Source organism: Perissodus microlepis, chromosome 11 (genome assembly GCF_051167445.1).
Source record: "Perissodus microlepis isolate ML-2025 ecotype Zambia chromosome 11, ASM5116744v1, whole genome shotgun sequence".
NCBI classification, from domain to species: Eukaryota; Metazoa; Chordata; class Actinopteri; order Cichliformes; family Cichlidae; genus Perissodus; species Perissodus microlepis.
Genome location: NC_140471.1, coordinates 18,049,914 through 18,070,338, shown reverse-complemented (window position 1 = coordinate 18,070,338; position 20,425 = coordinate 18,049,914). Strand labels below are relative to the sequence as shown.

The following is a 20,425-nucleotide window of genomic DNA, read 5'->3' as shown; positions in this document are numbered from 1 at the left end:
GTTTCCTCAAAACTTGGGGTAGCCTTAGATCACATCTATCCTCTTTAAATAATGTATTAGAGCATTCATTAATGCAGTATAGCTAATAGTCTGCAAGGTTTAATTCTTCTGTTTGTGTGGTCTACAGATAAAGGAGGAGTTCAAGAGAATAACCACTGTAAGCCTTGAATGGCTACACTTGACCATTGCACCCCAAAACTGATGGATGTCATTTAATCAAGGGGAGGAGCTAAGGGAGTGAGAATCAGGCAGATCAAGGACATGCTTCTTGAGATAGGACAACTATTTAGACTTTGGGTAGCTTTGAAATGCACTTTGTTGGCAGTCACCCATGTATTTTATACTCATACTTTATTTTTTCTTAAATAGCACAATACAATTGAAACACGCAGAGAAGTAGCCATCTGCTGCCTTATCACTTTCCTTGGAGAGAAGGAAGAGGACCTTTTCATGGAGTTTGGTCTAAGTAATTCAGCATTGTGTGTGTGTGTGTGTGTGTGTGTGTGTTCCATTGATCATCTGAATTCATTAAGATTCAGTAAGTATAAAAGTCTAATCTATAATTCACTAACCTATTTTTTAAAATAGGTTAGTGAATTAACCTATTAATTCCTTAACTTAAGGTTGGCCTTAAGTTAACACCGAAGAACTTAAGGCCAACCTTGAAAGGCAGGTGATGAAAACTGCCATCATCAGTGACCGGTACACCCCTGGATCTAACCATAAGACTGCAACCGTTGTGGTGGAGGAAACAAAAATCATGGAGGGCCAGAATTTCCCAAGGTGCTGTGTTTTGCTCATGGGCATAATATATGCTCTCAATCTGAGCTAATGCAAGGATCTGAAATATACTTTTGAAGTTGTTCAGAAGCTGTTCCTTGACCTTGATGGAACCATCATTATGTTAAAGATGTTGACTCTGTTTCAAAAATTGTTAACTGTTTTGAATCCTGTATGTGTAACATTGATCTTAAAGGTGTTTGCTGCATTGTGTAATAGAAAGATGCAAGATCTTGTAAAGTTTGGTAGGCATTGAAAGTTAACATTTACTGAACACTTGCATGGAAGTATTACTGTAACAAAATGTTATCTACCAATTGAACACATTTGTTTTTTTACCAATTGAACACATTTGTTTCTGTGGTGTTAAATACATAAAGGCATATTCTATAACTTGGCTGTGATGGTATAAATCTAAATTTCTGGTTTATTTTCACTTTTTAAATACAAAGTGTTGAAATGCCTACAGTTAAAAAATAAAAAAGTTATTTGATAAAAAAAAATGTTGAATGAATTCCTTTATTAAAAGCTATTACAATAAAAAAAATAAGAGAAAGCTAAAATGATGATAATAATGATGAAAATCAGCAACTTAATATTTTAAATAATGAACTTTAAAAAATTGTTTTTGTAATTGCTGTAATTAATTACATAACACTTAAAAATCATTTTAAATAATGTGGAAAAAGTAATTGGAGGAACATAATTTTTATGAGTAAACAACTTAAAAATATGTTTTTAAGCTACCAAATATTACGTAAATGGTAATTAAAATCACCTTTGATTATGGAGGAAAAGTTAATTCCCCTAACTCAATATAGTTTGTTGGTTCAATCTAATTTCAACATAAGTTATCGTAACTCAAAAAGAGTAATGGAAACTGTTGCGTTAATTTTTTTTGTTGAGCTTAAACAATAGTTTTTAGAGTGTATTGCATGGATCTAAAATATATTTTTGAAGTTTTCAGAAGCTGTTCCTTGACCTTGATGGACTGAGAGCCAGTGGAAAGTCCCAAGAACAGTATTTTCTAAAGATGTCACTTGTTTTAGAGCACTAAGAGATTTTATTCAGATTGTGTTGCTTTGTACTTGGAAGTCCATTGGAAAAAAATGATAGTGTTGACAAAAAACAGAAGACAAAATTTTTTTTTTCTTTTTTCTACCTAGTTGTTTTTGATATTATATTCAACAAATTGTGCCTTGGCAGTTGTTGTAAAACCTTTACAACTGTCCTTAACACCTATGCAGTATTTAATCCTCAGAGAGATAAATGAACCAGCATTACGTTAAAGATGCTGACTCTGTTTCAAAAATTGTTAACTGTTTTGAATTCTGCATGTGTAACATTGATCTTAAAGGTGTTTGCTGTATTGTGTAAAAGAAAAATGCAAGATCTTGTAAAGTTTGGTAGCCATTGAAAGCTAACAAAAATAAGAGAAAGCTAAAATGAAGATAATAATGAAGAAAATCAGCAACTTAATATTTTAACTTAAAAAAATGATTAACAGGTTGGGAGCAGAGCAGCAGATTAACTTAAAAAAGATTTTTTGTAATTGCTGTAATTAATTACATAACACTTAAAATCGTTTTAAATAATGTGGAAAAAGTAATGGAGGAACATAATTTTTACGAGTAAACAACTTAAAAACATGTTTTAAGTTGCTGGTTCAAAACTCTGCTGACCGCATTATTACCAGAACCCCCTCCTGCCAGCACATCACCGCTGTCCTCCAGGAACTTCACTGGCTCCGTGTGAAATTCCGGATAGTGTACAAACTTCTTCTGCTCACCTTCAAGGCCCTTCATAACCTCACTCCTCCCTACCTTTCTGACCTGTTAAGTACTATCTCTTCTGCCCGCTCACTTCAATCCTCTTCTTCTATCCAGCTTGCTGTGCCTTCTTTCCGCCTCACCACCATGGTAAGCAGAGCTTTCTGCCGCTCTGCTCCCAACCTGTGGAACTCTCTACCCACAGATATAAGAAACATTGATTCTCTCACCCAGTTTAAATCCCTACTCAAAACCCATCTATTCAAATCTGCATATTCACTGTTAACCTATTGTTTGTTTATTTTATCTTGTGCTTTTGTTTTCTTATTTTTCTTTGTTGTCATTGTTCTGTTATGTATTTTATTATATTGTTAAGTGTCCTTGGCAGTCTTGAAAGGCACTTTCAAAGAATTATTATTATTATTAATGTGGTTGTGTTGTATATTTCACTGTTTATAGCCATTGTTTTTGCTTATCTACATTTTCCTTTTGCCAACTGTGCCCGTAAATTGAATTTTTTGCTTGATTTTTCCACAAAGGCATCAAACAGCAGCAAAGAAAAGCACAAAAAGCACTGAATCGATCTGTGTTTTGCACATTTTAACTAGACCATTGTTTACAACATTTGTTGTAAATAGTAATCTGTCACTCCCATTGTACAGGAAGGACCCACAGCAATATACTGCAACGGTAGTTAGAGGTGCCCCAGGAAACAATATCAACAGGGTATCAAATACCATTGATCCCACAGGCGAGTGGGCCACCCTAAAATGAGACAAATGACTTTATTTTGGTTTTTTAGGGAACACAAAAAAATGTTTTGTTAAACTGTTGATATTGCTTGGTTGTCATGTATTTAACTGTGTATACCATAAGCAATGCATCATTACTTAGTGGTGGGTTTGTGAATTCTTTATATGGCCGTGTATGGCATTTCTTCTAAATCTAAGTCTTCTAAACAACCCAGTGATGAGCTGCGGGCATAGAACCTTAAGTCTGAGGAGATGCAATTTACTGCAATTTAATGCAAGTTACTGACTACAGAATCATATTACATAGTATACAAATTCCTATGCATAAATACAAAAGAAATGTATGACATATCTGACAAGTGCATGTGTATTTATACATAATGTTTCTACACAAAGGACCAACTAATGGCACAGAATACATTAGTAATAAATAGAAGGAGACCCACTATCCCTGAGGTGCTACAGAGGAGACAGAGCTGCATATAACTGGAAAGCTAAAATGAGGGATATAAACCATATATTCAGCTATCATAATGGGCAGTGTTACATTCTTGGGCAATTACAAACCCAATACTTGAAAGATTGGAATGTTGTGCAAAATATGAGAAAAAAATCAGAATGCTGTCATTTGCAAATGTTTTCAAGGAACCACTCAGATAATGTTCAGTGACTTTATTTACAGTATGAAGGTGAAACAACAATCCAAACACAAGTTCAACAATAGTGAAGGTCCTGATTCCACAGGGCAAGTTTCTTCAAAAGTCCAGTATCTCCACACATCTCTCAAGAAGCCATATATTAACATGATCTAGAAATGCTCCATCTTCTTTGGGTCAAAGCTCATTTAAAATGAACTGAGACAAAGTCGAAAACTGTTCTGTATTCAGACGAATTGAAATTTGAAGTTGTGTTTGGAAAACATGCAAACATTTGCATCCTCTGGGTTAAAGAGGGGAGAGACCATCCAGCTTGCTATCAGCACTCAGTTGAAAAGCCTGCATCTCTGATGGTATGGTGGTGCATTACTGTCTGGAGAGGCACCATTAATTCTTTGTAGGACTATTGAGCTGGCAATCATGTTCTCTCAGGAAATGGTATGTTATGAAAGAAAGAAAGAAAATAAGACAGCACTCCACACCCCAAGGCCTAATGACGTATTTAAAAAAAAATCTCGAAAAAGGTTATTTTCATATTTAAAAAAATATACTTGAATACAGAGTAACTGAAATGAAGGCTTTTAAATGTTGCTAAATCTCAAGGATGTACATCTTTTCCAATCTCAGACCTTAAAGTCATAATTCAATTTTTTAAAAAAAGAAAAAAGAAAATAAACAACATTTTCATACTAACTTCAGCACACTGCTCCTTGAACTGTAACTATTGCATCTTTTTGTTTACATACTGAATAGTCAATGTAACAAAACTGACTATTTAGCATGTTTTCTTTATACATTTCTTTATATTTTTTTTCCAAGGTGTCAGAATTCGTTAGTGTAATTTTTGAAGGGGTCTCGAGCAATAGTTTTTTTTAGACATGGGCTGCTTTTTCACTCATTCAGTCTCTAACCATTTTCAGAGTAATGTTTTTCGTAACACATTTAACACTGATATATGAATCAATAAAGAAAAAAAAACTGCAACTAACTTAAGGGACAGACCAGTTCGGTGTCTACACATAACAGCCAACTAAGCAAATAAACTATTGTAATTCATAAATTTTGGCACCTTTTTTCATAAGCATTATTTGTTCCCATGTATTTATCGATGAAGAAATGCCAAGGATTAGAGCTTGAAAGCTAAATGTTTCCCAAAGAGTAGCCAAACAACATATGAACTGTATCTTAAGGCCATTACATGAAGAATTACGAAAAAAATGATTTATTGTATTTTTTGCTTTGCAACATCTACCTTCTAACATAAAAGTCACTTAAAATTAATTTAATGATGAAATCCAAATCATGGAAAAATGACAGCATCAAAGTAAAAACAAACAAACAAACAACACAAAAAAACCATTCATATGTTAAATTGTTTTAGTGAATTTTAATGCAGAGATGTAGCACGCATAAGTTTTAACGTATTCTGACTAATTAAAGTTGTAACTCCTCTTTCTTACTATTGTAAGTAAATATAGTAAGCATAGTGGGATATTCCCTGTCTGTGCAACAATAGACAAGTACCATACTAACATGCTGACATTTTATATTTCTGTGCAAGAGTTTAAAATTAAAAAAAAAACCAAAAACATTTAATTCAATAAAATTCATTAGAAATTAATGTAAAATTCATTACATGAATAAATGAGGGCTTCATTCAAGTCCATATACATGTGAAGGTAGACGAGCAAATTATATTGTGTATGTCTGTTCATGAGCGTAAATATGTAAAACAAAAAACAATGATTCATTTCAATATTCATTGTCTGGTGGTGCACTCTTATTCAGTTCTAGGAATCCCCTCAGTGATGATTATTGTGCTTTCTGGGATGTTTTCATAAATGGCTGGGTCGATCCGATCTAAAGTGGCAGCAGTGTCTGACTTTTGGGAAGCTTTTGAAAAGGTTGATGACATGGAGCGGGTGGACAGAAAAGACAAATGGTCTTCTACCAGTGCACTCTCGAGTACAAAACAAATGGACTGTCGAAATTTCTTCTGGAATTCTTCACACATGAAAACATAAAGGATGGGGTTCAAGCAGCTGTTCAGAAAAGCCAGACTCACAGTCAGAGGACCATACATTCTAACAATCCTCTGGAGCTCTAACTTCAATTCTATGAAATTGAAAATGTGGAAAGGCAACCAACAGATGAAGAATGCAAAAATGATGGAGAAAATGACCCGGTGAGATCTGCGTCTCCTTGTTCTCGGCATGCGCATTGCACGGATACCAATGGACACATAAGAGATCACTATTATCAGGAATGGGATCACAAAGCCCATAACAAAGCGAAAAATGCAGAGAGTCAATTTGTGTTCTTTGATTGTTGCAGAATAACCACAGAAACTTTCCCCTCCGTTCCCCACTGATGCAGTGCGAAAAGTGGCATAAGGAGTGCTGAAGACGCCAGCGATCACCCAGATCCCAGCTGATATAAGCTGAGCTTTGCTGACTGTGCGTTTGTTGTGTGCCCACACCACCACACAGATACACAAACAACGATCCAAACTCATGGCTGTCAGAGTAAAGATGCTGACAAACATGTTGACTACACTCACAAAGGTGTTGAGCTTGCACATGAATGCTCCAAAAGGCCATCGGTGACTCTGAGAGAGAGAAATGATCGAGAAAATAAGGAAGGCCGTGAAGAGGAAGTCAGCTGTGGCCAGGTTGAGAAACCAAACCGAGTCGACTGTTTTCTGCATTTTGAATCCCGCCACGTAGATAACAAGGCCATTGCCCAGAGTTCCAGCTATAAATATCACACAGTAGATGACAATAGAGGCTGTTTGTATGTGTGTGAAAGCTGCATCTTGTTCAGGTGACTGAGTTGCATTGAAAGTGATCTTATCTGAAAGCAAAAAAGAAAATGTTTTATTAAACAAATCATGTTTCCACAATATATTATATGAACAGATAAAATAAGAGGATTTCATTACATTTGTTGCCAAATTATACAAATGTAATTTTTAATTAACAAAATACAGCTATGCATTTTCATAGTTGGCTCCAACACATGTTCTATGCAATACTAGTTTCTACTTTTGTGATGCACATACAGAATTCTATGTGCAAGTTAATATTTGCATTTCTCTAATTCAGTTTCTTTTGTGATTAATAACAGAACTAATAACAGGTATTCACCGTTTATAAAAGAACTCAAATGACCTTTCACAAAATGCAGTTTAAAGAGAAATAGTAATATATCTCTAGACTAAATTAACTTACCCGTCCCCATGTTCCTTTCAGCTGAGAGAGTCTGTCGTGGTTAGAAGTTGATCTCTATCAGTTGCTGCTTCTACTTGCTCTCTGTCTTTGATAACGCTGCCCTCTCAGTTTTTGCAGCTGCAGATGAATCAGTATGCACATACAGAAATGAGCAGATAATTTAATAGTAACGTTTCAGAATATGCTAATGCAACAACATTTGCCTGAACTGAATGAACATTTTTGTGATGACGCTCAAAAGGTTGGACAAATCTTACAAGAGTATTATTTATATCTGTATATTGTGCCAATGTTGTACATATATCACTGTAGACAATCACCGATCGTGGTTAGCTACATTGTGCTTGTGCTGCACTGTACTCACATTCATGCACCCTTACAGACATTCTTTGGCTTAACAGATGAACACAAAAGACAAAGAAGTGCTAAAAATGTAAGAGTTTATTGCATAAAGATTCACCAAATAACATTACAGTGGCTGTTTGGCAAAGACTTTTGTTATTAAGTGTCAATGCAAACAGTAAAACTGTATATTATTGATTTTGTATGGAAGTAGTCACTGGTGCAGAGATGGAAAAAATGTAAATATGCTTTTGCTTCTTTGTTAGCATTAGCTGTGCTTTAAAAACACAGTAATGCTTCCTGCACACGTGTTGGAAAGTTTCTGTGTGTTTGCACATTCACTGTAATTATCTGGTTGATCTAGATGTTCAGATAAAACTAAGTAGAGGTGCCCAAGGACACTTTTCAAATAATAGAATACCATATGTCTCAAGCAGTTGATTTTTCTCGGTGGTCATGCATTTAACAGTGTATACCAGTACTATGTAAATGGTAAATGGCCTGTATTTGTATAGCGCTTTACTAGTCCCTAAGGACCCCAAAGCACTTTACACATTCAGTCATCCACCCATTCACACACACATTCACACACTGGTGATGGCAAGCTACAGTGTAGCCACAGCCACTCTGGGGTGCACTGACAGAGGCGAGGCTGCCGGACACTGGCGCCACCGGGCCCTCTGACCATGTATATCATTACTTTCTGCACATGGCACTGGGTAATCATTTGCATTAATAGTGGTTTGTTTATAATTTATTGATATGATCTTGCTATTTCTTTTGTAATTTCTGAACTCTGCACTGAATACTTGACTTCAGTAATATCATTGAAAAAGATGACATAAATTGTCATATATCAGAATCATTGCCACAAATGTCTATTTCAGGATTCTACTACCACGTGCCATCCTAAATGACAGCTTGTTACAGGAGTGTGTTTTTATGATGTTCTTCTGTTTATTTATTCATTTATTAGTTTTGCTTTTTTCTTAATCACATATTCAGTTATTCTTATTTCTTAGTAAATTTGTTACTTCATACCAGTGGGATTGTTAGGGTTTTGAAACACTGAGCCCTAAGCCCAGCCCTGAAATGTTTTGGATTTTCCTTTGATAACAACACCTCTTTAAAGTTTTTTTAAAATTACATTTTATAGTAAAATTTATATAACATATCAAACATTATGAACACTAAAGGTTGAATTCTTAGAATGATTCAGAAATAAACAGTAAACAATAAAAAGTTCAATTTGAGTTCTTCTTGTTTGATGCAATAAAAAAATTAAGCAGCAGGAATAAAACTTTACAAAAAATGTTAGAATGTCGATGAAGTATTCATTTGTGAAAGTATTTATCTAGTTCAGTTTTTAAATTTTACCTGCCCTGGTCTCATAACTTCTTTCCTGTTATTTTGGTATCTTGCTGTTCAGTTCCTCTGCTCTCCGCACCTTCTCTTCTCTCCTCTGTCCTGGTTATAAGTAGAATGTAATATAAACCGTATACTAAACAGGTTTTCTTTCAGTGGATGGGAGGAGCTGTTAATGAGGAAATTAAAATAGTAAACAAAAACATGCCCACCAATCAATAACAAGGCCGGAGCCATCATACCTATTATTTATTTTTTGCTTTGCAGTTCTACATCTATCCTTGTGTAAGAAAAACGTGTTTAGTAGCCATTTTTTTTAATTCTTGACTTAATTTTATTTTTAGTCTCAGAACGAATAGTGAGGCAATACCATTTTGATTTTGCAACAACCACAAGTCCTAATTGAGAACGGCACAGCTCATCCGTGCAATAACAAACCTATAATAAGCGGAGGCTATCTCTAATTCTTTGACTGCATTTCATAGTTTAATAGCCTATAAAAATCTAATGTGTTAATCTGCTGGTTATAATTTTAAAGGACTTATATATATATATATATATATATATATATATGTATATATGTATGAGGATTCCTTTTATTTTTCAACTTGCATAGTGTGTTCAATACTACACTGTGACGTAAAATATACAGCCTTATAAATATCCAGTGAAATAAAAGAAGAGTAAGCAGAGTGTAAGCCAGTTTTGTCATGCAGACAACATCAGCATGTTTTTATTAACAGGTTGATCAAAAAAACCTTAATGATCAATAAAAAGACACGGCTCTCGTGTAAGAGTATGATGCATATTGTTTAAACATGGTTAGAAACTTACATACAAAAAAGTGAAAGTAATTTAAAATGAAATGTCATAATGGTATTTCAAATCATAGAAATTGACAGCATGAAAGAAAAAAAAAGAAACTCTCTGGAGTTTGTTTGATGGTTCTCTGGAGTTATGAAACACGCTTCTCAGTCTGGAAATCTGATGGATAAGTCTGGGTTTGGTTGTTGCCAGGAGAATGGTAATTTTCTGACTGCATTGTGCCAAGTGAAAGGAACTGTAATGAATATTTAATCCTCCCAAATTTTTTGAAACAATTTGGGGATGGCCCCTGCCTGTTCCAATATGACTGTGCAAGAATGCACAAAGCACTGTGTCCATAAAGACATGGATGAGCAGGTTTGGTGTTGAAGAACTTGACTGGCCTGCACAGGTTCCTGACCTCAATAAAACATCTTTGCGATGAATTAGAGCTGAGACTGCGAGTCAGGCCTTCTCATCCAACATCGCGGTCTAATCTCACAAATGGTCTTCTGGAAGAATGGTCAACACACTCCTAAACATCTCAGATGAGTTGAAGGGTGGGCTGACATCATCTTAAACACTATACATTAGAATGGGATTTCATTCAAGTTCATATACACGTGAAGGCAGACAAGCAAACACTTTTGGAAATACTGTGTATGTCTGCGCATGAGCGTAAATTTGTAAAACAAAAAACAATGATTCATTTCAATATTCATTGTCTGGTGGTGCACTCTTATTCAGTTCTAGGAATCCCCTCAGTGATGATTATTGTGCTTTCTGGGATGTTTTCATAAATGGCTGGGTCGATCCGATCTAAAGTGGCAGCAGTGTCTGACTTTTGGGAAGCTTTTGAAAAGGTTGATGACATGGAGCGGGTGGACAGAAAAGACAAATGGTCTTCTACCAGTGCACTCTCGAGTACAAAACAAATGGACTGTCGAAATTTCTTCTGGAATTCTTCACACATGAAAACATAAAGGATGGGGTTCAAGCAGCTGTTCAGAAAAGCCAGACTCACAGTCAGAGGACCATACATTCTAACAATCCTCTGGAGCTCTAACTTCAATTCTATGAAATTGAAAATGTGGAAAGGCAACCAACAGATGAAGAATGCAAAAATGATGGAGAAAATGACCCGGCGAGATCTGCGTCTCCTTGTTCTCGGCATGCGCATTGCACGGATACCAATGGACACATAAGAGATCACTATTATCAGGAATGGGATCACAAAGCCCATAACAAAGCGAAAAATGCAGAGAGTCAATTTGTGTTCTTTGATTGTTGCAGAATAACCACAGAAACTTTCCCCTCCGTTCCCCACTGATGCAGTGCGAAAAGTGGCATAAGGAGTGCTGAAGACGCCAGCGATCACCCAGATCCCAGCTGATATAAGCTGAGCTTTGCTGACTGTGCGTTTGTTGTGTGCCCACACCACCACACAGATACACAAACAACGATCCAAACTCATGGCTGTCAGAGTAAAGATGCTGACAAACATGTTGACTACACTCACAAAGGTGTTGAGCTTGCACATGAATGCTCCAAAAGGCCATCGGTGACTCTGAGAGAGAGAAATGATCGAGAAAATAAGGAAGGCCGTGAAGAGGAAGTCAGCTATGGCCAGGTTGAGAAACCAAACCGAGTCGACTGTTTTCTGCATTTTGAATCCCGCCACGTAGATAACAAGGCCATTGCCCAGAGTTCCAGCTATAAATATCACACAGTAGATGACAATAGAGGCTGTTTGTATGTGTGTGAAAGCTGCATCTTGTTCAGGTGACTGAGTTGCATTGAAAGTGATCTTATCTGAAAGCAAAAAAGAAAATGTTTTATTAAACAAATCATGTTTCCACAATATATTATATGAACAGATAAAATAAGAGGATTTCATTACATTTGTTGCCAAATTATACAAATGTAATTTTTAATTAACAAAATACAGCTATGCATTTTCATAGTTGGCTCCAACACATGTTCTATGCAATACTAGTTTCTACTTTTGTGATGCACATACAGAATTCTATGTGCAAGTTAATATTTGCATTTCTCTAATTCAGTTTCTTTTGTGATTAATAACAGAACTAATAACAGGTATTCACCGTTTATAAAAGAACTCAAATAACCTTTCACAAAATGCAGTTTAAAGAGAAATAGTAATATATCTCTAGACTAAATTAACTTACCCGTCCCCATGTTCCTTTCAGCTGAGAGAGTCTGTCGTGGTTAGAAGTTGATCTCTATCAGTTGCTGCTTCTACTTGCTCTCTGTCTTTGATAACGCTGCCCTCTCAGTTTTTGCAGCTGCAGATGAATCAGTATGCACATACAGAAATGAGCAGATAATTTAATAGTAACGTTTCAGAATATGCTAATGCAACAACATTTGCCTGAACTGAATGAACATTTTTGTGATGACGCTCAAAAGGTTGGACAAATCTTACAAGAGTATTATTTATATCTGTATATTGTGCCAATGTTGTACATATATCACTGTAGACAATCACCGATCGTGGTTAGCTACATTGTGCTTGTGCTGCACTGTACTCACATTCATGCACCCTTACAGACATTCTTTGGCTTAACAGATGAACACAAAAGACAAAGAAGTGCTAAAAATGTAAGAGTTTATTGCATAAAGATTCACCAAATAACATTACAGTGGCTGTTTGGCAAAGACTTTTGTTATTAAGTGTCAATGCAAACAGTAAAACTGTATATTATTGATTTTGTATGGAAGTAGTCACTGGTGCAGAGATGGAAAAAATGTAAATATGCTTTTGCTTCTTTGTTAGCATTAGCTGTGCTTTAAAAACACAGTAATGCTTCCTGCACACGTGTTGGAAAGTTTCTGTGTGTTTGCACATTCACTGTAATTATCTGGTTGATCTAGATGTTCAGATAAAACTAAGTAGAGGTGCCCAAGGACACTTTTCAAATAATAGAATACCATATGTCTCAAGCAGTTGATTTTTCTCGGTGGTCATGCATTTAACAGTGTATACCAGTACTATGTAAATGGTAAATGGCCTGTATTTGTATAGCGCTTTACTAGTCCCTAAGGACCCCAAAGCACTTTACACATTCAGTCATCCACCCATTCACACACACATTCACACACTGGTGATGGCAAGCTACAGTGTAGCCACAGCCACTCTGGGGTGCACTGACAGAGGCGAGGCTGCCGGACACTGGCGCCACCGGGCCCTCTGACCATGTATATCATTACTTTCTGCACATGGCACTGGGTAATCATTTGCATTAATAGTGGTTTGTTTATAATTTATTGATATGATCTTGCTATTTCTTTTGTAATTTCTGAACTCTGCACTGAATACTTGACTTCAGTAATATCATTGAAAAAGATGACATAAATTGTCATATATCAGAATCATTGCCACAAATGTCTATTTCAGGATTCTACTACCACGTGCCATCCTAAATGACAGCTTGTTACAGGAGTGTGTTTTTATGATGTTCTTCTGTTTATTTATTCATTTATTAGTTTTGCTTTTTTCTTAATCACATATTCAGTTATTCTTATTTCTTAGTAAATTTGTTACTTCATACCAGTGGGATTGTTAGGGTTTTGAAACACTGAGCCCTAAGCCCAGCCCTGAAATGTTTTGGATTTTCCTTTGATAACAACACCTCTTTAAAGTTTTTTTAAAATTACATTTTATAGTAAAATTTATATAACATATCAAACATTATGAACACTAAAGGTTGAATTCTTAGAATGATTCAGAAATAAACAGTAAACAATAAAAAGTTCAATTTGAGTTCTTCTTGTTTGATGCAATAAAAAAATTAAGCAGCAGGAATAAAACTTTACAAAAAATGTTAGAATGTCGATGAAGTATTCATTTGTGAAAGTATTTATCTAGTTCAGTTTTTAAATTTTACCTGCCCTGGTCTCATAACTTCTTTCCTGTTATTTTGGTATCTTGCTGTTCAGTTCCTCTGCTCTCCGCACCTTCTCTTCTCTCCTCTGTCCTGGTTATAAGTAGAATGTAATATAAACCGTATACTAAACAGGTTTTCTTTCAGTGGATGGGAGGAGCTGTTAATGAGGAAATTAAAATAGTAAACAAAAACATGCCCACCAATCAATAACAAGGCCGGAGCCATCATACCTATTATTTATTTTTTGCTTTGCAGTTCTACATCTATCCTTGTGTAAGAAAAACGTGTTTAGTAGCCATTTTTTTTAATTCTTGACTTAATTTTATTTTTAGTCTCAGAACGAATAGTGAGGCAATACCATTTTGATTTTGCAACAACCACAAGTCCTAATTGAGAACGGCACAGCTCATCCGTGCAATAACAAACCTATAATAAGCGGAGGCTATCTCTAATTCTTTGACTGCATTTCATAGTTTAATAGCCTATAAAAATCTAATGTGTTAATCTGCTGGTTATAATTTTAAAGGACTTATATATATATATATATATATATATATATATATATATATATATATATATATATATATATATATATATATATGTATATATGTATGAGGATTCCTTTTATTTTTCAACTTGCATAGTGTGTTCAATTCTACACTGTGACGTAAAATATACAGCCTTATAAATATCCAGTGAAATAAAAGAAGAGTAAGCAGAGTGTAAGCCAGTTTTGTCATGCAGACAACATCAGCATGTTTTTATTAACAGGTTGATCAAAAAAACCTTAATGATCAATAAAAAGACACGGCTCTCGTGTAAGAGTATGATGCATATTGTTTAAACATGGTTAGAAACTTACATACAAAAAAGTGAAAGTAATTTAAAATGAAATGTCATAATGGTATTTCAAATCATAGAAATTGACAGCATGAAAGAAAAAAAAAGAAACTCTCTGGAGTTTGTTTGATGGTTCTCTGGAGTTATGAAACACGCTTCTCAGTCTGGAAATCTGATGGATAAGTCTGGGTTTGGTTGTTGCCAGGAGAATGGTAATTTTCTGACTGCATTGTGCCAAGTGAAAGGAACTGTAATGAATATTTAATCCTCCCAAATTTTTTGAAACAATTTGGGGATGGCCCCTGCCTGTTCCAATATGACTGTGCAAGAATGCACAAAGCACTGTGTCCATAAAGACATGGATGAGCAGGTTTGGTGTTGAAGAACTTGACTGGCCTGCACAGGTTCCTGACCTCAATAGAACATCTTTGCGATGAATTAGAGCCGAGACTGCGAGTCAGGCCTTCTCATCCAACATCGCGGTCTAATCTCACAAATGGTCTTCTGGAAGAATGGTCAACACACTCCTAAACATCTCAGATGAGTTGAAGGGTGGGCTGACATCATCTTAAACACTATACATTAGAATGGGATTTCATTCAAGTTCATATACACGTGAAGGCAGACAAGCAAACACTTTTGGAAATACTGTGTATGTCTGCGCATGAGCGTAAATTTGTAAAACAAAAAACAATGATTCATTTCAATATTCATTGTCTGGTGGTGCACTCTTATTCAGTTCTAGGAATCCCCTCAGTGATGATTATTGTGCTTTCTGGGATGTTTTCATAAATGGCTGGGTCGATCCGATCTAAAGTGGCAGCAGTGTCTGACTTTTGGGAAGCTTTTGAAAAGGTTGATGACATGGAGCGGGTGGACAGAAAAGACAAATGGTCTTCTACCAGTGCACTCTCGAGTACAAAACAAATGGACTGTCGAAATTTCTTCTGGAATTCTTCACACATGAAAACATAAAGGATGGGGTTCAAGCAGCTGTTCAGAAAAGCCAGACTCACAGTCAGAGGACCATACATTCTAACAATCCTCTGGAGCTCTAACTTCAATTCTATGAAATTGAAAATGTGGAAAGGCAACCAACAGATGAAGAATGCAAAAATGATGGAGAAAATGACCCGGCGAGATCTGCGTCTCCTTGTTCTCGGCATGCGCATTGCACGGATACCAATGGACACATAAGAGATCACTATTATCAGGAATGGGATCACAAAGCCCATAACAAAGCGAAAAATGCAGAGAGTCAATTTGTGTTCTTTGATTGTTGCAGAATAACCACAGGAACTTTCCCCTCCGTTCCCCACTGATGCAGTGCGAAAAGTGGCATAAGGAGTGCTGAAGACGCCAGCGATCACCCAGATCCCAGCTGATATAAGCTGAGCTTTGCTGACTGTGCGTTTGTTGTGTGCCCACACCACCACACAGATACACAAACAACGATCCAAACTCATGGCTGTCAGAGTAAAGATGCTGACAAACATGTTGACTACACTCACAAAGGTGTTGAGCTTGCACATGAATGCTCCAAAAGGCCATCGGTGACTCTGAGAGAGAGAAATGATCGAGAAAATAAGGAAGGCCGTGAAGAGGAAGTCAGCTATGGCCAGGTTGAGAAACCAAACCGAGTCGACTGTTTTCTGCATTTTGAATCCCGCCACGTAGATAACAAGGCCATTGCCCAGAGTTCCAGCTATAAATATCACACAGTAGATGACAATAGAGGCTGTTTGTATGTGTGTGAAAGCTGCATCTTGTTCAGGTGACTGAGTTGCATTGAAAGTGATCTTATCTGAAAGCAAAAAAGAAAATGTTTTATTAAACAAATCATGTTTCCACAATATATTATATGAACAGATAAAATAAGAGGATTTCATTACATTTGTTGCCAAATTATACAAATGTAATTTTTAATTAACAAAATACAGCTATGCATTTTCATAGTTGGCTCCAACACATGTTCTATGCAATACTAGTTTCTACTTTTGTGATGCACATACAGAATTCTATGTGCAAGTTAATATTTGCATTTCTCTAATTCAGTTTCTTTTGTGATTAATAACAGAACTAATAACAGGTATTCACCGTTTATAAAAGAACTCAAATGACCTTTCACAAAATGCAGTTTAAAGAGAAATAGTAATATATCTCTAGACTAAATTAACTTACCCGTCCCCATGTTCCTTTCAGCTGAGAGAGTCTGTCGTGGTTAGAAGTTGATCTCTATCAGTTGCTGCTTCTACTTGCTCTCTGTCTTTGATAACGCTGCCCTCTCAGTTTTTGCAGCTGCAGATGAATCAGTATGCACATACAGAAATGAGCAGATAATTTAATAGTAACGTTTCAGAATATGCTAATGCAACAACATTTGCCTGAACTGAATGAACATTTTTGTGATGACGCTCAAAAGGTTGGACAAATCTTACAAGAGTATTATTTATATCTGTATATTGTGCCAATGTTGTACATATATCACTGTAGACAATCACCGATCGTGGTTAGCTACATTGTGCTTGTGCTGCACTGTACTCACATTCATGCACCCTTACAGACATTCTTTGGCTTAACAGATGAACACAAAAGACAAAGAAGTGCTAAAAATGTAAGAGTTTATTGCATAAAGATTCACCAAATAACATTACAGTGGCTGTTTGGCAAAGACTGTTGTTATTAAGTGTCAATGCAAACAGTAAAACTGTATATTATTGATTTTGTATGGAAGTAGTCACTGGTGCAGAGATGGAAAAAATGTAAATATGCTTTTGCTTCTTTGTTAGCATTAGCTGTGCTTTAAAAACACAGTAATGCTTCCTGCACACGTGTTGGAAAGTTTCTGTGTGTTTGCACATTCGCTGTAATTATCTGGTTGATCTAGATGTTCAGATAAAACTAAGTAGAGGTGCCCAAGGACACTTTTCAAATAATAGAATACCATATGTCTCAAGCAGTTGATTTTTCTCGGTGGTCATGCATTTAACAGTGTATACCAGTACTATGTAAATGGTAAATGGCCTGTATTTGTATAGCGCTTTACTAGTCCCTAAGGACCCCAAAGCACTTTACACATTCAGTCATCCACCCATTCACACACACATTCACACACTGGTGATGGCAAGCTACAGTGTAGCCACAGCCACTCTGGGGTGCACTGACAGAGGCGAGGCTGCCGGACACTGGCGCCACCGGGCCCTCTGACCATGTAGATCATTACTTTCTGCACATGGCACTGGGTAATCATTTGCATTAATAGTGGTTTGTTTATAATTTATTGATATGATCTTGCTATTTCTTTTGTAATTTCTGAACTCTGCACTGAGAGATAAGATAAGATAAGATAAGATAAAACTTTATTAATCCCTCGGGTGGGTTCCTCTGGGAAATTCGGTTCCAAATAAGCACAGCACCGACAGAAGTTATAGAGTTACAGAATATTATATATATATATATATATATACACACACATATATAAATACAAAGACATATATAGATAAAAATATACAAAGGGGATAAATAGAATAAATAGGAATAAAATAAAAATAAAAATACAAGTTGATTGCACATTTCAAGTATGGAGTCTATTGCACCGTTGACTATTAACAAAAAGTATTGCACAAAGGTAATTGCACAGTGAGGTGAAGAGGCACTACAGCTTAGTTGTTCCCCCCTCCTTTGTCCTCCTGTTTCCCCTCCCTCTCCCCTCCAGAGAGGAGTTAAACAGTCTGATGGCGTGTGGGACAAAGGAGTTTTTAAGTCTGTTGGTTCTTGTCTTGGGGAGAAGCAACCTGTCACTGAACAGGCTCTTCTGGTTGTTTATGGCCGTGTGCAGAGGATGCCCAGCATTGTCCATAATGTCCAGCAGTTTCTTTAGTGTCCTTTTCTCTGCCACTGTCACCAGAGTGTCCAGCTTCATGCCGACCACAGAGCCAGCCTTCCTGATCAGTTTTTCCAGCCTGGATGAGTCCTTCTTTGCTGTGCTGTGCCCCCAGCACACCACAGCATAGAAAAGTACTCCAGCAACCACCGACTGGTAAAACATCCTCAGGAGCTTCCTGCAGATGTTAAAAGACCTCAGCCTCCTGAGGAAGTACAGTCGGCTTTGGGCTTTTTTATACAGGTGCTCTGTGTTGCATGACCAGTCCAGTTTGTTGTCCACCCACAGCCCGAGGTACTTGTACTTGTTGACCACCTCCACCTCCTCCCCCTCTATCTGAACCGGCAGTGGACCTGCTCTGGACCTCCCAAAGTCCACAACCAGTTCCTTAGTCTTTGAGGTGTTGAGTTGCAGGTGGTTTGTGTGACTCCGTGCGACAAAGTTCCTCACCAGACTTCTGTACTCCTCTTCCTGATCATCCCAGATACACCCCATGATGGCTGTGTTGTCTGCAAACTTCTGAATACTTGACTTCAGTAATATCATTGAAAAAGATGACATAAATTGTCATATATCAGAATCATTGCCACAAATGTCTATTTCAGGATTCTACTACCACGTGCCATCCTAAATGACAGCTTGTTACAGGAGTGTGTTTTTATGATGTTCTTCTGTTTATTTATTCATTTATTAGTTTTGCTTTTTTCTTAATCACATATTCAGTTATTCTTATTTCTTAGTAAATTTGTTACTTCATACCAGGGGGATTGTTAGGGTTTTGAAACACTGAGCCCTAAGCCCAGCCCTGAAATGTTTTGGATTTTCCTTTGATAACAACACCTCTTTAAAGTTTTTTTAAAATTACATTTTATAGTAAAATTTATATAACATATCAAACATTATGAACACTAAAGGTTGAATTCTTAGAATGATTCAGAAATAAACAGTAAACAATAAAAAGTTCAATTTGAGTTCTTCTTGTTTGATGCAATAAAAAAAATTAAGCAGCAGGAATAAAACTTTACAAAAAATGTTAGAATGTCGATGAAGTATTCATTTGTGAAAGTATTTATCTAGTTCAGTTTTTAAATTTTACCTGCCCTGGTCTCATAACTTCTTTCCTGTTATTTTGGTATCTTGCTGTTCAGTTCCTCTGCTCTCCGCACCTTCTCTTCTCTCCTCTGTCCTGGTTATAAGTAGAATGTAATATAAACCGTATACTAAACAGGTTTTCTTTCAGTGGATGGGAGGAGCTGTTAATGAGGAAATTAAAATAGTAAACAAAAACATGCCCACCAATCAATAACAAGGCCGGAGCCATCATACCTATTATTTATTTTTTGCTTTGCAGTTCTACATCTATCCTTGTGTAAGAAAAACGTGTTTAGTAGCCTTTTTTTTTTATTCTTGACTTAATTTTATTTTTAGTCTCAGAACGAATAGTGAGGCAATACCATTTTGATTTTGCAACAACCACAAGTCCTAATTGAGAAGGGCACAGCTCATCCGTGCAATAACAAACCTATAATAAGCGGAGGCTATCTCTAATTCTTTGACTGCATTTCATAGTTTAATAGCCTATAAAAATCTAATGTGTTAATCTGCTGGTTATAATTTTAAAGGATTTATATATATATATATATATATATATATATATATGTATATATGTATGAGGATTCCTTTTATTTTTCAACTTGCATAGTGTGTTCAATACTACACTGTGACGTAAAATATACAGCCTTATAAATATCCAGTGAAATAAAAGAAGAGTAAGCAGAGTGTAAGCCAGTTTTGTCATGCAGACAACATCAGCATGTTTTTATTAACAGGTTGATCAAAATAACCTTAATGATCAATAAAAAGACACGGCTCTCGTGTAAGAGTATGATGCATATTGTTTAAACATGGTTAGAAACTTACATACAAAAAAGTGAAAGTAATTTAAAATGAAATGTCATAATGGTATTTCAAATCATAGAAATTGACAGCATGAAAGAAAAAAAAAGAAACTCTCTGGAGTTTGTTTGATGGTTCTCTGGAGTTATGAAACACGCTTCTCAGTCTGGAAATCTGATGGATAAGTCTGGGTTTGGTTG

General features: G+C 36.1%; 3 protein-coding genes across 3 annotated transcripts; all 3 read right to left on the bottom strand.

The window, feature by feature from the left end:
* Window positions 1-5,614: 5,614 nt before the first annotated feature.
* Window positions 5,615-8,999, bottom strand: LOC146377529 (formyl peptide receptor 2-like). Its single transcript, XM_084944370.1, has 3 exons — window positions 8,907-8,999; window positions 7,188-7,304; window positions 5,615-6,810 (listed from the first exon to the last, which is right to left on the bottom strand). The coding sequence occupies exons 2-3, from the start codon at window positions 7,195-7,197 to the stop codon at window positions 5,738-5,740; spliced, it is 1,083 nt and encodes a 360-aa protein (XP_084800496.1). The 5' UTR covers window positions 7,198-7,304; window positions 8,907-8,999; the 3' UTR covers window positions 5,615-5,737.
* A 1,432-nt stretch (window positions 9,000-10,431) lies between these two features.
* On the bottom strand, window positions 10,432-13,699 carry LOC146377528 (formyl peptide receptor 2-like). Its single transcript, XM_084944276.1, has 3 exons — window positions 13,607-13,699; window positions 11,888-12,004; window positions 10,432-11,510 (listed from the first exon to the last, which is right to left on the bottom strand). The coding sequence occupies exons 2-3, from the start codon at window positions 11,895-11,897 to the stop codon at window positions 10,438-10,440; spliced, it is 1,083 nt and encodes a 360-aa protein (XP_084800402.1). The 5' UTR covers window positions 11,898-12,004; window positions 13,607-13,699; the 3' UTR covers window positions 10,432-10,437.
* A 1,472-nt stretch (window positions 13,700-15,171) lies between these two features.
* On the bottom strand, window positions 15,172-19,518 carry LOC146377527 (formyl peptide receptor 2-like). Its single transcript, XM_084944174.1, has 3 exons — window positions 19,426-19,518; window positions 16,628-16,744; window positions 15,172-16,250 (listed from the first exon to the last, which is right to left on the bottom strand). The coding sequence occupies exons 2-3, from the start codon at window positions 16,635-16,637 to the stop codon at window positions 15,178-15,180; spliced, it is 1,083 nt and encodes a 360-aa protein (XP_084800300.1). The 5' UTR covers window positions 16,638-16,744; window positions 19,426-19,518; the 3' UTR covers window positions 15,172-15,177.
* Between the last annotated feature and the right edge of the window lie 907 nt (window positions 19,519-20,425).